The sequence below is a fragment of the Neltuma alba genome, unplaced genomic scaffold (assembly GCF_004799145.2).
Source record: "Neltuma alba isolate B1F8T4 unplaced genomic scaffold, ASM479914v2 tig00011902_pilon, whole genome shotgun sequence".
Classification (NCBI taxonomy): Eukaryota; Viridiplantae; Streptophyta; class Magnoliopsida; order Fabales; family Fabaceae; genus Neltuma; species Neltuma alba.
In genome coordinates this window covers 120,453-139,046 of record NW_021636500.1, presented here as the reverse complement: position 1 = coordinate 139,046, position 18,594 = coordinate 120,453, and the positions used below count along the sequence as shown (strand labels likewise).

The following is an 18,594-nucleotide window of genomic DNA, read 5'->3' as shown; positions in this document are numbered from 1 at the left end:
CTATCATTTGCCATATTCTCTCTCATTATATTTTCCCGTACATTCGATTTCATCATCTGCAAACTTTTTTCATATACTTATCTCATATTTAATAAATTATGATTGAAATACTACTTTTAAAAACTTCAATCACTCTTCTAAACAAGCTCTACAATCTCTGAAAACGTCATCGGAATCCAACAAAATGGGTGTTTGTTTCAATTTTTTAGAGGTACTTTCATGTAATTCAAGATAAAACTTTTTTGAGGATGTTTGGATTAGGCATTAGCTTTTCAAAAATATTTTTATGATGTACAATATAAGCATGTAAAATGAGTTTTGTCTCAGTTTTCTCTCACTCTTCTTGCTTCTTTTAATTTTGTGGTTAGAGCTGTCAAACACATATAATAAAGCACACAAACTGAATTAGTAATTAGCATGGCTATATATATTTGTTTTGGATTTAGTCTTTTTCCGTCCAAATTGAAATTGGATGGCCCAAATTTAATATAATATAATATTTATATTTTTAATAGTTTAATATCTTAATTAATAGGTGAAAATCTTAATTAAAATAAAAATCTTCTTCTACTTATGATTTAGTCATAAATGATTTTTATTTAAAAATCATAAATTAAAAATGTTAACTCTAAACTGAAGTTAAATATATTTAGACGATAGACATTTCACACCAAATCCATATTTTTTGTACTTGCATTCACTAACAGCTAAAACATATCATTGAGTGGCCTTTCCTAGAAGTCCCTAGACAAAATATTAATTAAATTTTTTTTAATGTTTCCTATACTCAAATTTTATGTAATAATTTTGAATATGAGTAAATTTGAATTTTTTTGTATTTTCAAACAAATTTAATGACTTATAATAAGATGGTTGGAAGTGTTTTATAATAATAAAAGAAATATCATATTAAGTTGACTACTATTTCCAGTCTTTAATATAAGATCTTGTAATTTGTAAATCTTATATATCACCAATATCACTTCCTTTTTTCTGGCATTTGCCCAATACTTTAATGCTATTTTCGTTAGACCAATTGTGACATGTAGCCTACAAAGTGTGGTAAGTGAAGATTGATATATATTAGTTGCACCTAAACCTAACTTAATTAGATAAATACACACACCCACCCAAATCATGGTGCATGTCTGATTTGAAGTTGTAACTAACTAATTATTTAATGAGACAACAAATTAAAGGCTCATGTTAACCTTTAAGTATCCTTTTGCTAAGAGGGAAATAGAGTTGAGAGAAGGGGAGTAAAAATTTTAATAAGCTAGATTTAAAAAAAATTTAAAAAAATGGGATTAAAATTTTTTAATTAATTTTAATTCCTCTTTTATCTTACATCTTTTTTTATTAAAATTTTAAAACTCCATTTTTTTTAATTTTTTAAATTAAGTTCATTAAAATTTTCTCTCTCTTCTTTCTTCCTTCTATTTTCCTCCTACTAAACATAGGGATAGTAATATGTCATACCTTTCCGAACACTTCCAAACATATAATCAATCTCTTTATAGAATTTGACAGCCAGGAAAACTAGGTCATGTGGTAAATTTCCTCGTTTGTTTCTTTTTCATCCCTTGACTTTTGCTAATGTTGTGCGACTTTGTACATGTTTAGATACTTTGCAGAAAATGGCGCCAGAAAACTAGAACTCAGTTTTAACAAGGTTTGTAATGAATAGATTTGCAAAATTGGGTTTTTGGGCTTTAAATTATTATCCAAATGCATATTATCCCAAACTTTAATACAAGAGCTAGATAACTAATTTTTAGATATTAAAAAATTAGTTAAATTAATTACATGTAATAAATAAGTGTTATTTTTTTAAAATATCAGTATTAATCATATATATAAGAGCTACTATTTTGATAGAAATCATTTAACATGTGTAATTATCAGAAATAGCACACACTAGAATGTGTGCTGGAATAGCTCAGTTGGTTAGAGTGTGTGGCTCTTAACTATAAGGTCAGAGAGGTTCAAGTCCTCCTTTTAGTGTTTCAGTTAAAAAAAAAAAAGGTTTTGTTTTAGCTGAAAATTATTGAAAAAACGAAATATCATTTTATTCCCCAACACTATGAGCTAACATTACCATATATTCTACCATTGAGATTCACAAATATAAAAAGGCATGATTTTGAAAGAAGGCATTGACAAATTGCCTAAGAAATTTATTATCTTAGTTGATTAGAAATGAGATGGCATAATTCCCATCATCTTTGAGTTCAATAATCCCCCCCCCCAAGGAGTTCTTAATAACGAACATTTAAATTTATTTAAAAAATCCAAGATAAAATACTTTATTCTTTGGGAGAATCAGTATGGGGCCCCAAAGATGAATTGTAATCATTAAAATATTTCATAACAACAAATAAGTAACATATGCAATAGTAAATTTCAATGCAGGAAATATAAACAAGTTCATACTCCTCACTTATTTGGTGATTACATTATTTGCTTGCGATCTCAAAGTGATTTTCTCTCATTTTCTTCTTCATATGTATATGTATAAGACCAATCTTCATTACTTGTAGAATTCCATAACTCCTAAAGCGGAGAAAGCACGAGAAGCGAGTTTGAAAGCAGAAAAGCCAGAACATTTGCAAAGATATTGAAATTCCTTCTCAGTTCTTTCTCTTCCATCATGAAGGAACATGATGTTGTCCAAGCTTGCTACGAACTTGGCTTCTTCGGTTGCTTCAATTACTTCAGGCATTATGTACTCAATCACTACCACCTTCCCTTTATCTCTCAATGCTTCATGGCACTTCCTCAACAATTTTATGCTATTCTCATCTGACCAATTGTGGCATACGGCCTACAACATAAAAACATTAATCTATCTTACTAATATGTTACTATTTTCATTGATATGAGATAATATACTATCTCTTATCCTTAATATATCATCCACTTGACTGATTTGGAGAGACTAAGAAAACTAATTAAATAAATTACTTTAAATTATTTATATTTATCGTGTTTCTCCTAACTAATTTGCTTGACCCATAAACTAATATATAATCTAATCATACACTTAAGTATTTCAAAGAAATCATGTAACACGTGTTATAATTAAATAATTTATTTAGCTTTTTTAATTTTCTCAAATCAATCAACTAGGTGTCGAATGATATTATCCATACTATACATGAGTGTGTGTGTGTGTCATATTATGTGCATATAATTTTAAAATACATGCATGTCTAAAGAAGTCATGACACACACACACACACTTGAAGGGTTGATATGGATTTGAAAAATTGTTATTGACATCTCACCACCTAACCTAACCTAACCAACATACGTATACATGCAAAAGAGGTATTGGGTGACTTTATAGGACTAGCACTACCTATTCTGCTGAATTTTATCTTGTTCAAGTTTTATACTTCTTGTTATATATATGCTTTCAACCACGAAACTGAGCATGCACAACATTGTACGTAATATTATAACATATCCTTTCATTATTTTTATAAATTATAAAGAATGTATCATTAGTACTCGCGAAATTACTCATCTAGTTCTAAATATAAGACTCTTTTTGTAATGTGTATAAGACTCTTATATTTAAGAATGAAAGAATAATAATTAAGAAGTTGAAACTAAGATGAGAAAATTTCGCACTAACCTTCAACATAATGACATCACCTTTCGGAACACTCTCAAACATATCCCCTCCAACATGCTCGATCCCTTCATAAAATTTGAAGCTCAAATCATAATTCTAATAATTTGAACTGATAAACAAAAAAATAATCACCTAAATTATACAACAGCCCCTTTAATTTTATATCACTTATAGATGATCTCCCTAATTTCTAAAGCTCTTCACTGTAAACTTTCCTAAACTTTTACACTCATTATGCAAAAAACTCTCGTATACAACACTATTAAGCTTTTTCATTATTTATCTGCATATGGGAAAAATGTTTTTAAAAAATCCAGTTATATTTCAAAATAACAAATAGGTAATGTTAATAGATTTTGACACGTTAAAACCATCACAAAAGTATTAGATAATGAAGTTGGTGTACCCGGATGAGGTGGTGCGTTTTGAACAACATTGGGCAAATCAAAATTGATGCCCTTAATTGAAGGGTACTTGGAGACAATCATTTTGAGGTTTTGGCCAGTGCCACCTCCAACGTCAACAAGTGTTGATGTTCCTTCAAATCCTTTGTATATTTCTAATATTCTTCTCATCTCTACGTTGCAGCGGTTAGCCATTGCTTTGTTGAAAATGTTGTTCCATGCTGGATCTATCTCTGCATATTGGTACATTGGCATTCCATGAACTTTCTTGAATAAGTCATTGTCTTCTTCTATTATGGCAACCTTAAAATTCATCCTATCCATTAAACACATATTGAAACAATTAATATTGTGTGTGTATATATATGACAATATGTTTTATCAAACTGCTATAAAACGAACAATGTTACATGGCAATGAATGTTAAGTTTTAACGTGACAACAATAATAGTATAAAATTGGAGTGGCAAGTATGAGAAAACTGAGATCAATCTACTGTCATATAAGAAAAGACAATATTCATGACGGACATATATGAAAAACAATGTAATTGACGTGTCATCTGTTAAAGAGAAAATGATAAAAAAAAAATATTTGAAATGGTAAAGACACACATATGAAGAAGGTAACAACAAAGTCTTTTGAAAATGAAATTGAGATAGGAAGACGGAAGAAAATGCTTAACAAAGTTGTTTAACAGAACATTTCAGTTAACAATATATTTAAAGATTTAGTTATTGATAAAACACACAATAACATTATGCAATTTATATAATCGATTATCTCAGGTCACTGAGTGGGGATAAGGCTTGTTATTGTTCTTGTCTATATAACAATATATATGAATGCCATACTTTGCACAAAATCATACTCCTCCAGTTCTTAATTAACTAATTTGAGTAGATTAGGAATATTATTAATATGATATGTTTTTCTTTTCAAAACACCCTCAGCATTTTCCTCTATTCCCTCATTCCTTCTTCTATTTGATTATTATTTGGGGAATATTGATAGAGTTAATTTGAAAAAAAAAAAATTGATAACATGTGAAATAGGTTTTAAATATAGAACCAAGATCAACCCCCTAATTAGGTTATACATTAAGAGGCAGGAGTGTATTAAATATAAATTATATATAACTTTACCAGGCATCCAGGAGGGCCCTATGACATATGAATGATGAGAAGAGAGCCAAGAACCCTCCATTATCGTCCCCACCGACGAAGTACTTTCCCACAGGAGAAATCGCATAGAGCCTCTCAGTGCCTCCATCTTCCTTCTCACGAAACGAACAGTTCAGAAGAGAGTGACTTGCAAGAAGCCTCAAGAGACGATCGATTCTGAAAGCTAAATCTTTGTGCTGAGATGAACTTGGAAGCTTTGAAGCTACTTCAGAGGCTGACACGTGTCGTCCTCCTTCCTTAGCTATGATCTCAAACAAGTTGAGCTCAATGGACGCTTTAAGAACTGCACAGTAGGTCTGGCTACAACACTGAAGCATGGCAGAAAGACCGTAGGAATCTTCTTCTTCGTTTAGAAGATTCTGATCTTTAGAATCGAAAGCCATGGTTGAATAATAATTTTTGTGTTATTGTCACCTCGCAGCAATCAGAATTTATCGGGGAAAGTTGAGGCGTATTTTGACAACGGGAAGTTTGGAATAGCTTTTTAAAAGTAATTTTAGGAAGTTTAAAATAAATATATGAGAAAAGTTTTTTCTAATCTTGTGTAGAAGTATTTTTTTTAATATTTGTATAGTTTTATCTCTACTTGTGTTGTGTGACGCACTTTTTTATTCTCGATCTTTTAAATTTATTGTATTTCGTGTTACCCTTTTTAACTTCGACATGATGATCAAGGCTTTGTTAACTTCATTAAACAAGTTTTTTTAAAAAATAACATGTATACTCTAATGCCATTAATTATTAAATAATCATAATTAAAATATTTTTCAGGCTTAAAATAAAGGGTTAATTAATCTGTAAGTCCTTATAGTTTTAACCAATTTTGAATCAGGTCCTTATAGTTTTTTTTTCTTTTATTAGGTCCTTATTCTTTCACATGTTTTTAATTAGGTCCTTACATTTATTTTTCTTTTTATAAAGTCCTTATAATTTTCCTAAATTCCTAATCAGGTCCATGTTGTTTTAATTTTTATTTATTAGTTAAATATAAACTTAATTAATTAGATTACTGAAATATAAAATATTAATAATTAAATTAAATTAATATAAGTAATATAATTAATTAATTCAGATAAATTTTTTAGAACAAATAATATTTTTTTGCTGGCAAAAAATAAAATTATTGTAATAATTCATTATTTTTAGAATATTATTGTTTATAAACTAATATTAAATAATATATACTATTTTATGATCATAGAATAGTATTATTAGAATTCATAAAATAAAGAGTAAAAAATTTAGGGACTTAATTAAAAATGAGATGAACTTATAAGGACTTTATAAAAAGAAAAATAAATACAAGGACCTAATTAAAAAGATGTGAAAGTATAAGGACCTAATAAAAAGAAATAAAACTATAAGGACCTAATTCAAAATCAGTTAAAACTATAAGGACTTACAGATTAATTATTCCTAAAATAAATAAGCACTTCCTTAAAAGCATATCAACTAATTTGTAGCCTTAACATAAATAAGTTCTATTATTTTGAAGATAAAACATTTAAAATAAAAAGTTTGTTTTAACAAGCTCGAAATAATTAAGTTTTATTGTTGTGTTGTAAATATTTATTTTAAGAGGATAAAGATATTTTAATTATAAGGTGAACTAAGTATTTGTTTTTTCAAAAAATATTTGTTCCTATATTTATACACAATGTTAGATTTCTAACCTGTCCACTTCACTTAAAATAATAAGCAAAAAGTATTCATTTTAAGGATGTGATTTTAAATGTTTATTGAATTATTTAAGAATAAATTATTTTAAGATTATCATATTTAGCATCTTTAAATTTTTATAGTTTTAAGGCAGTAATCATAATTTATTTCAAGCCTCGAAAATTATTTTAAGTATTAGTGTGATTAATTCATAACAATGCTATTGATATCTATTTTGATTATGGGAATAATCAGTTTTTACCTTTTTAGCAACAAAAATTAAATAAGAAGTTTTTTTTAGTGCATATTAAAAATAAAAATATTGACCAAACTTGAAAAAGGAAATTAAAAGACAAAGATGAAACTTACTTCAAGAAAACTCATATGCGCCCTTTTTTAGACAGCAGATCTCGGTGAGAACAAAAAAATTAAAAATAATTCTCACAATATAAAATAAATGGACTCCTATTGTAATTAATGGGCTATTACTTTCATCTATGAATAGCAAATGTCACTTAACTTTATAAAATTCGCATGTTAAATAAGCCCGTAACATGAAATTTCACGAAAGTCACCATGCTAGTTTAATTTTGAAAAGTCAAAGGATATTAAGATCTATTTAACTAATTTGATTAGATTAAGAAAGTTAGGTAAGTTAGTTAATTATAAGAAATATGATATGTTTTTCCTAAAATACTATAATTATGGTCTTTAATATTCTCATTCCCTCACCTACTTAATTATGGTTCAAAGATTATCAATTTATGAAAAAAATAATAAATATGAGCAATAAGCCTTACGTTTAGGATCAAGATTAACTTAATAATTAGGTCCTATATTAAGACTATGAGGAGTACATCTTTTTTGGCCATGAAGTCAAACAAGAAATTGAGAAACAGAAACGTAAAGGAAAACGTGAAAATGAGAGATTTGAAGTAAGCGGCCTAACTGGCAGATTAGGAAAAACATATGAAGTGACTTGAAGAAACTTTCAACTGATGATGATAATCAGGTAAGGGAGTCGTGCTCAGAGACTTTATAGCTTAATGGTTATGCTTGAAAATATGATTAAAATATAGAAATTAGCTTTGTCTTTTGAATTATCACTACAATGATCGTCACAATTATCCTATTTTGAATAGAGAGAAAAATAGGAAGAATAAAAACTATAGGAGAAAATAGTGGCAGTAAATGAAGCTACTTAGAGTTACATGACTTATAGTTTTCAGAACAACTTGAAGTTTTTTTCAAAATGATTATTCTTGTTTTTTTAGGTGATATCGAAATTAATATTCTGATTGGCCGAAGCAATCGGGATAAGGCTTGTTGTTTGTTTGTTTGTTTATTGGCCGAAGCAGGTTTACCTAAGATGTTTCTTTAATTTCCTTCTCTAATGCGGACTATTGAGGTAATATTGATTTGATTTAATTAATTATTCATATAATTATTCTGAATATTTTAATTTTAGAGACGTAATGAATCAGGACTTTGAAAACGAAAGCAATTGAAATAATTAATGCACTAAATTCAACATTCAGAACGTTATAGTCTCTGATTTGTGACATTTTTTTCATGTGGCCTGCCAAGCAATTGAAAAGCTGCCAAGAAACTTTTGCACCTTGATGTGGCAGACAACTACATTTGGGAAGATTTCGGTAGAAAACCCCAACGCTTACGTACGCTTGTTTAGAAAGACATTTAGGTGGGGACTTTCGGCCTACGCACTCAATGTGATAAACGTAAAACTAACCAACACACACACATGTTTATATTCACTTCGTTTTTTTCACAAAACATATTTGATTAAATCACCTAGATTAAAAGGTTAGTTAAAATTAGACAAAGATAATAAATATACAAAAATTATAGGTTTTTTAAAATAAAAAATACTGTTATTTATTAGAGAAAGAGAGCACAAGAGAGAAAATACTCTTAAGAAAATTATTTAAATAAAAGAGAATTATGAAAGAGAGAGAATATATGATGTGTAGAGATATATTAAGTATACTAAGTATTAAATGACGATTTCAGAAATGAGTTAATAAATATATTAAGTATTAAAATGAGTGCTTGATAAAAAAAACTAGTCAACAAAAAATTTAGACATCTTGCAATTTTTTATGGATAGGGACAAGGTAGAAGTGGTAATTTTTTATTATAACAAAGGAGAGAGCGAGTATCATTTATATTCATTGATTTTCTCGTAAAATTTGCTGAATTTCCTAATTTTTTTTATTCAAATTGTCAATATAATCACATATAAAAATATATAGAAATATAAAATTTTGCATATTTTATCATTTTTATCAAGATTAATGCAATGGATATGTGGTTTCATTTTCGCGTACTACTTACTTTTTTTAGAGTTATAAATTAATTACCATTAAGAGCAGTTCCCAACTGAACTATTGAGATTTTCAACTAAAATTCCGCTACTTCTAACTCAAATTCTGTTGTTTCCAAATTCATATCCTTAATTATAATTAATTCCCTTGAAAAGTCTCAGTATCATTCTCCCTTCATTATTGAGTGATTTCTAGGTTATAAAATTATTTTAGAGAAAAATTATTTAGGAAACATATAAATGAAACTTTAACTAACACGTCATATTTGAAAAAATAAAAAATTCCCCACATGTCATCCCAATCTATATATAATATAAAAATGTTGTTAAAATATACAAAGTCCTCATATATAAGTAAAAGGATAGGCTGTATACTTGTGTGTAACCTCCTTAAAATTTTAGTTTTTTTTACACTAAAACTCATATTAATTGTTACTTTTGTTATTAATATTTACTAACAAATTACCATGTCAAATTAATTAATAAGAATTATGTGGCATATGAAGTGAATTAAAAATTTAAGCTAAAACATAAAAAAAATTTCCTAAATTTTTGGGTCAGTCGCAAATAACATTTTGAAACTGTGACCCCTATTTAACCGTTAAAAAGTCAAGTATTGACGGTTCAAAGTTTCAATGGTAACTGCATCTGGACTGTTGAAAACCATCATGTAAGGCCAAAATAAATGATGAATATGACCTATAAAAGAAGAGGAGGAGGAGGAAGCCCCCTCACCCTTCCAAGGTAGCCATGCACATTCCAACGCAATAGAAGGAGATAAAACTCCCAATACAAGCTGGCTCACTAGTTACGGGCTAGCTGCTCATGAGTTATAGGCTTACAGCTTATATGCGTCGGGCTGAAAAGATTGGCCTCCCGACATGCAACAATTCAGCCAACACAAATCAAACCATATTTTTTAAAAATATTTTTGCATATTTATTTTTAAATTTTAAAATTAAATTATAAATTTTTATAGACTAAATTCTAGTTATTTTTATATTTTCATACAGTTCTATAATTAAATTAACCTCGAAAGTTAAACATAAAAAATATAATATTTTTTTAATAGTTATTTTTTAATATAAAAGTTATAAAACAATAAAAAAATGAAAATTCAAACTTAAAATCAAAGTTTCTAGCAAAATACAAAGCTACACTTAACTTGAGTAAAAATGATCATTTCTTTTTAATTAAAATTTAAATAAAAATTGAAAAAAAAAAACGGTTGGCAAGCTAACTCATGATAGGTTGAGAATTGAAAAATGAAAACTCCCATTCACTATTTTCTGACAGATTGAGCCGTCAGATCAACTCACGGCGCCACTTTGAGCAGGAGACATCCAAGATGCTAGAGAATCGAGCCAAGTAGGATTTTTAACCTCAAAAAATGAGACTCGGCATTTTAAGATCCGACAAGTGCCATGGCACCAAAGGGACTGGTAGTGGTGTCAGGTATGACAGGATGTTTGTGAAAACCTAATATTTAAATTTTAAGATCTCAAATCAAAAAATTTTATAAAAATGTGTTATTGCTTCTATTCTTAATATATAACTTAATTATTAAGTTAGTTTTAGTTTTAAATATAAAATACACTTTTCATATTTATTAATTTTTTTAAATTATTTTTGTGGATACTTCATCAACCATAATCAAGTAGAAGAGAGAAAAAAGGTTATTAAGAAAGATGATTATGATATTTTAAGAAAAACATGTCACATTTCTTATAATTAACTAACTTACCTAACTTCCTTAATCTAATCAAATTAGTTAAATGGGTCTTATATTAAGGATTGAAGGAGTATTATTTTTTTAATCAAGTGTAATTAATAGCTATTAAAGTATAGAAAATAAAATTAATTTAAAATTTTAAAATTTAAGTGGTATTATTGTATGATTTTCTCAAAATAGAATGGAATAGGTAAGGGAATTGAATTTTAAAAAAGTAGTGTTGATTTCTCCAAAAAAAGAGAAAAAGAAACTAATTGTCAATAGAAGAAAAGTCCTTTGTCTTAATAATAATTTATTAATATATGTGCAAACTTTGACTGGAAGTTTAATGCCATGGATTAAATTATTTTTGGAACAAAAATTAGAGTATTTTATTATAAAGCTTTCAATGATAGAGACCATCACGGAGTAAAGCTTTTGAAAGTTGGCTTCAATTAAATTGAATCAAGCAATAATGGTGGTGGTTACGTACCGGCCAACGAAGAAACTCAAATAATTTAAGACTTTAAAGGACGACTTATAGATATAAAAAACAAGAAAAACACCATATTATGTGAAGTGGCTGTGGTGGTCCTTAGATATAGAAGGCGACGTTTAAAATGTTGGGTTGGCTTTTTTTTTTAAATTATAGTTATCTTTCTATAAAAGATAATTCTATTTGAGATATTGTCAAGTATTATGTATCGGTACCTCTTTTAGCGAGAATTCGAACCTTAGTTTACCATATTGTAAAGAACTAACCCCCTAGAACCTATTGGTTGGGTTGGACATGATATATACTACTTTCTTTCCTTAATATAAAACTCAGGTAACTAATTTGTAGAAATTAAGAATGTTACTAAATTATTTGAAGTATTTGTAATTATTATTTCTATCCAAAATAATTTTTCTTATTTATAAATTGATAAATAATCTAATGATTCATATAAGTATTTTAAAGAAATCATATAACATTATGTTATAATTAAATAATTTAGTAATTTTCTTATTCTCTTCAAATTAGTCATTTTACTCTTATATTAAGAAGTGGAGGTAATACCAAACTTCTCTCACGTCAGAGCAATATACACACACACATGGTTTATTAATTTCGGAGGAAATTACTAAAAAGTCCCTCCTTGCAAAATTTATGGTCTAAAATACATGTAGACCTAGATCATCGGGTGTAACTCTTCTTCAATTATTTACAACATATTGTTACATATAGTTGAGGAAGAGTTACGAGTGGAGAAAATAATATATTGCACTTGGGTCTTTAAACAAATTTAAAATATTCTTGGGCAATATATTTGTGATCAGAAAATTTTTAGTAACTTTTCCTTTTAATTATATATGATGGTCATATAACTAATTAAAGCTAAGTGACACCCTTTAGTAACACAATGATGCTTTTCATGAATTATTTGACACCAATTAATTAAAGTCGGCCACCAAAGATAACCATTATTATTGGATCGAAAAACCACTAATCACGTGCATTCATTCGAATTTTTATTTTTTGTGCTGCTTTTGTCCTAAATGCATGACGGCATCTAGAAGTAATGTTTGGTTTAAAAAAAAAGAAAAGAAAAGAAAAAGCTTCCAACCTTCCATTGTGATCTTATTTGAATAAAGTAAAGAGAGAAGAAATTTCACGACTAGTTTTCCTTTTTACCTCTCATTAAATGTTGGGGTACGTCATTCAATTTTTAAAGTATGTATATATTTAGTTGGACAAAGTTCAAAGCTTATTAAATTTAAAAGCAAAGTTAACGAATTTTTAGCTTTTCCTAATTAATTCCAATGGAAGAATAAAAAATAACTTATAAATAGGATTGAAGTAGCATTTTGTTGTTCCATTAACTACTCCCCCCCCAACAAATCTACCTTTATCTTGTTCAATGCGATCTACTACCTCCCCTCCTAAATACAGATAAGGGATTCACATATTTGTCCTGGATATAAAAACCTTAAATGCACTTAATTGCCACTCAAATTTATAATTTTTTGCCCGAAATATTTCTATTAATTATACATATTAAAGGGCTCTCAATTAAGAGGTAGTTATTCTAATATACATATAATTAAAAAGAGTAATTTTAAAAAATTAAGACATATTTGTTATTAATAACTAACTTAATTAACTAATTTTCTTAATATTCAAAAATTAGTTATGTAAATTTTATATTAAGTACTAGAATCACTACACAATATGTTTTGGGAGTTAATAAGGAAAAGCATAAGATTGCGAATGCTTCATACAAACTTGGCTTCTACTGATTAAACACAAGAGCAGAGAAAAAAAACAAGTTTAAACACCCATCATAAGCCACATTACTGACCATCAATAAATTAAAGTACATAAACGATGATTTCATTTATTTGTGGAATTCCATGACTCCAAGAACAGAGAGAGCACGACAAGCAACTTTGAAAGCAGAAAAACCAGAACGTTTGCAAAGAGACTCAAATTCTTTCACAGTTCTTTCTCTTCCATCATGAAGGAACATGAGGTTGTCCAAGCTTGCCACAAACTTGGTTTCTTCTGTTGCTTCAATCTTTTCAGGCATTAAAAGCTCAATGACTATCACCTTCCCTTTCTCTGGCAATGCTTCATGGCATTTCCTCAATACTTTAATGCTATTCTCATCAGACCAATTGTGGCATACAGCCTACAAATTAAAGTTTGTGAAGAAGATTGATATTATATGTACATATTAGTTACATCTAAACCTAATTCAATTAGGTGAATATTTACACCTGAATTTTACTTTTGATATTTTATATATACCATGATATTGTGATGTTCTAGAATAATACTTCTTTCGATATGTTAAATATAGGAGCTATTCAAGATGTTTTTGCTTTGATCGATATTAAATATGATACTTTAGTTCACTTTATCTTTCAAATTTATGAATTTTTCCTAAGCTATCCTTTGTAATTGCATATATGAAAAGGGTGGTTTTCATTGTGGAGTAACGATTAAATAGATATTTTAAACAAAATCAACACATGTTTATTAAAAATAATATAGAAGCTATTCAAGGTGTTTTTACTTTAATATTAAATATAAAACTTCAATTTGCTTTCTTTTTAAATTTATTTTTAAAAAATTTCAAGCTATCCTAGTGATACTTGTATGAAAAGAGATTTCTATCAATAAGGTAATGATATCATGGTACATTTTAGGAAAACCAACACACGCTTATTATAAATAAATAATTTAACTAATTTTTTAACCTACATAAATTAGTTATTTATCTCTTATAATTAAGATAGTATATAGCCAATAGGCAGCTTATGTATGCAAGTTATGCTTTGAGGCTGTGAGTAATTATTAATAAGACGAGAAATTAATGTTTCCCACTAACCTTTAGTATGATGGCATCACCTTTTGGAACACCTTCAAACATATCTCCTCCAACATGCTCAATCCCTTCATAGAATGTAATATAGATTCTCAAAATTAACTCAACTTGAATTAAATCGAGAATTCTGATAATCCAAAGGAAAGAAAAAAAGAAATAAAGGAATAAGCATATATATATATATATATATATGTACCTGGATGAGGTTGAGCATTTTGAATGACTTGGGGCAAATCAAAATTAATAGCCTATAGAAGGGTATTTGGAGATGATCATTTTGAGGTTTTGGCCAGTGCCACCACCAATATCAACAAGTGTTGATATTCCCTCAAATCCTTTGTAGATTTCCAATATTCTCTTCATCTCAATATTACAAATATTGGCCATTGCTTTGTTGAAAATAGTGTTCCACTTTGGATCTTTCTCCGCGTATTGGTACATTGGCATCCCATGAACTTTCTTGAACAAGTCATTGTCTTCCTCTATGATTGCATCCTTAAAATTCAGCCTATACTCAAAAAATTATTGAAACAATTTAGAATTGAGATTATTGTCGTAATCTTTGTCACATCGAACTGTATATTTCACTATAAATATATATATACTTCGAGAAATTAAAATGAGTAAATTAATCTTTCTAATTGTCACGTTTATTGTTTAGGAATAAAGTTCATTGCATTTAGTCCTAAAATCATTTTTGCTCTATAAAATAATCTCCCACTTGTTGTTTTCAAATGGTATTTGATTTCCTTGATTTCTGTTGGCTTGGCGGATTAGGTGGCTTTGATGATAAATTAAGCCAATTGATGCTAGTTATTTGTCCGTGATCCCAACTTTAGTAAAGTTACTTTTTTTTCTCTCCCTTTTTTCGTGTTGAAACTTTAGGCCATTGGTATTGGTACACATACCCACGCGTGTGCATACACGTGTATATACACTACCTCCATTGATTTTAAATATAAGATCTAGTTTGTAATGAAGATTACACCACAAACTATTAATACTCTTTTAGTCTTATTTATAAGTCATTTTTAACATGTTTTATACGTATTAAGAAAAACCTAAAATTTTATTAACTCTCTTTAAAATTTAAGCAAATTTTTAACGCTATCTCTATTTAATATACATTACATTTAATGAAAACAAAGTCAATACAATAATAAATGAATGGTAAGATGATACATTCATATAAAAAAAAATTTCTCTTTACCTAATGAATAGGATTAAAAAAATTCTTCTTTCTGCGTCGTATAAATAGAACCAGATGAGTAGATTTTATGCTTAAGACTAGAGGTAGTATAAATCACTCTATTCCTATTTATAAATCACTTGTAAAAAAAAAATTTGTTCCTAAATATAAGTCAATTGCAGGGTAATTAATGAGTTTTTTTTTTTTCAATTTCACCCCTATCGATTTAATAAATGAAGAAAGAAATAAATAATAAAGAAATTAAGTAAATAGGTAGGAGAAAATATCAAAAATATTTTTAATACATCTCTTTAATAAGAAAAAATGTGAAAAAATTATTAATTTAATGTATTTTTTAATTTACAGGCTTGAAATATAAGTAATTTATAAATAGAAATAGATTGGTATATCATAAACAAAAGAGAGAACACCACAATCTCTTTAAGCCACTTGAATACCCCCAGCAGCGAATAGAGACTAAAAAATACCCCCATCCCCTGTTAGGGGTTAGTTGGCTTGACCTGCCTTCACCCTCTTTAAAGATTTTTTTTTTTTTACCAGCAACTTTTTTTTAAAGATGAAGGGATCGCTAAGGTCGGAAAAAAAAAAAATAGCGCCTAACAGGGTGTAGGGGGTCATTTTCTAACCACCATAACAAAGTAAAAGAGAATTAACATAAAATTAACATTGAATCCAAGGAATTTTTTTGGGGCCAATCATTGAATCTAGGAAGTGAAAACATTTTTTTGCTTAATAATTACAAAAGTATACGATTTTGAAAAATAATTAGAATTAGTTAAAAGTGATAAATAAGTAAAAATTGAACCTTGTTTTTCTAAGTATATTCTTATTTAATAAGGTAACAAATAAGAGAGAGAGAAATGCTAATGATAAGATAAAGCATAAAAGAGAATGTAGTATGAAAAAGATGACGAGAATTAAAAAAATTGATTAGAGGCATAATTGATAAAAAAAAAAAATGCATTTCAAATACCCCTAAACTGGATCTTATAAGAAGTACCAACTCAAATCAAACTCTGGGATGTTATAAAAAGGACAGGAAGAAATATAAAAAATAGTGAACTTGATTAAACGTACAATGTCAAGTTAAATTTTCCATGAACAAACATGTGCGGAATTTTTCTTGAAAAACCTTAATATGACATAAATATCAAGAACCAAGATCTATCTCTCACAGTTGATGCAAAATCCAACAAATAAACACACAAATAATCTTCATAGGTGTCATTGTTCATCATTATTCTATCCCTCTCGTTAAACCAAGCAACAAGAGAGAGAATGCATAATATGATGACTCCATAATATCGGTATAATTAAGAACTATGTTGTGAGAGTAAAATTTATAAACTTACCAGGCATCCACGAGTGCCCTATTACATAGGAATGATGAGAAGAGAGCCAAGAATCCGCCATTATCGTCCCCACCAACAAAGTACTTTCCCACAGGAGAAATCGCATAGAGCCTCTCAGTGCCTCCATCTTCCTTCTCGCCAAAAGAACAGTTCAGAAGAGAGTGGCTTGCAAGAAGCCTCAAGAGACGATCGATTCTGAAAGCTAAATCTTTGTGCTGAGATGAACTTGGAAGCTTTGAAGCTACTTCAGAGGCTGACACGTGTCGTCCTCCTTCCTTTGCTATGATCTCAAACAAGTTGAGCTCAAGAGCTGCGTTCAAAACTGCAGAATAGATCTGACTGCAACACAGATGCATTGCAGAAAGACAATATGAATCTTCATCTTCATCCTTATTATGATGATTCTCTCTGCACTCCAAAGCCATGCTTCTGTTAATATTGCGTGTTTTAGCATCTTGTAGAATGCGGAATTTTATAGGCAAGATAAAGTTCAGTAGCCAACACGCGGTTGTTGTTTGTTTTCTTGTTTTAAAAATAATATTTTGTAGAAAAGCAAAAAGCTAAAAAAACATTTGTTTGATATGATTTATTTTTATTTAGGTGTTTTAAAAAAATAGCAACGTATTTTTAAAAATTAAAAAACCAAAAACAATTTTTAAATTTTTTGTTTGTGTTTTTCTATTTCTTTTTTTGAAAACAAATAAAGGGAAACTCTTCCTTTTCCACCCGTCCGATGGTCACGACGTGTCCACATCGGCAACGGCCACCACCCCACATGTGTGCTTGCCCACTGCTGCCACCTACTTAGAGCGACAGCTACTGCCCGCCATATGTCTTTGCCAATGACGGAAATTAGTCATGAGAAATTATGTTACTAATTTTTATCTGTTTCAGAAATTAGTAACGAAAAAATTTTATCATTAAAAATTTTACTATGAACTGGGAAAAAAATTTAACCACACTAAATTCCCTCATTGATTTGGAGACGGGATTTGCAGTGGAATTGCATACGATGGCTAACTTCGTAAGTATATGTTTTTTTCGTAATGGTAAAACTGGATTAAAAATTTTGCTTCTGGATTTGTATCTGCTCCTTGTTTGATAACTATAAATACTTGCAATCCTGTTTTGTGTTCTTCTACCTAAACATACAGTATATTGATAACATCTAATAAGATATACATATAGCCAAATTATGACTTGCAATGTTTCACTTAACAATTACTTATTTGTCTGACTAAAACATTTTGTAAAATTTTTTTTGGATGTGGATAACATTTTAAATGTTTTTATTCAAATTCAATTTTTTAAATAACTATTCAAACATGTATTTTTATTTTTTTTTCAAAACTTGTTCTATAAAATTATTGTGAGGGGAAAAAATAAAAACAGAAACAAACAAGCTCCAAATTTCTTACTGTGATAATGAATATATATTATTGAGCTACTTAATTAACTTGGTTAAGGAAGTCAACTAAATTATTTAATTATAATGAATGTGATATGGCTTCCCTAAAATATTCTTGTATGTATAGCATTAGAGTATTAGACTATATACATTATTAGGGTATAAAGTAAGTAAATTTTTTGGGAAAAAATGATAAATACCATAGATAAAGTGAATTAAAATTTTATATTTAGAATTAAATTCAAATCTCAATTAGCTAAAGGACTGGAGGTAATATTTCATGATAATAAAATTGATGTGTGCTGTAAAAT

At 28.4% G+C, this 18,594-nt stretch overlaps 1 protein-coding gene and 1 pseudogene across 1 annotated transcript; both read right to left on the bottom strand.

Moving 5' to 3' along the window:
• Window positions 1-2,530: 2,530 nt before the first annotated feature.
• LOC114719282 (isoliquiritigenin 2'-O-methyltransferase-like) lies at window positions 2,531-5,611 on the bottom strand. The gene is made up of 4 exons (XM_028904760.1): window positions 5,190-5,611; window positions 4,047-4,360; window positions 3,641-3,705; window positions 2,531-2,824 (listed from the first exon to the last, which is right to left on the bottom strand). Exons 1-4 carry the CDS (start codon window positions 5,609-5,611, stop codon window positions 2,531-2,533), a joined length of 1,095 nt encoding a protein of 364 aa, XP_028760593.1.
• A 7,555-nt stretch (window positions 5,612-13,166) lies between these two features.
• LOC114719304 (isoliquiritigenin 2'-O-methyltransferase-like) lies at window positions 13,167-17,319 on the bottom strand (annotated as a pseudogene).
• Window positions 17,320-18,594: the final 1,275 nt, after the last annotated feature.

Excerpts from the sequence above, each read along its gene's own strand:
- LOC114719282 (XM_028904760.1), bottom strand. The coding sequence starts at position 5,611 with ATGGCTTTCGATTCTAAAGATCAGAATCTTCTAAACGAAGAAGAAGAT. Across the intron at positions 4,361-5,189 it reads AGGGCCCTCCTGGATGCCTG|GATGAATTTTAAGGTTGCCA; the intron begins GTAAAGTTATAT and ends TTTAATGGATAG. Across the intron at positions 3,706-4,046 it reads AAACGCACCACCTCATCCGG|GGATCGAGCATGTTGGAGGG; the intron begins GTACACCAACTT and ends AATTTTATGAAG.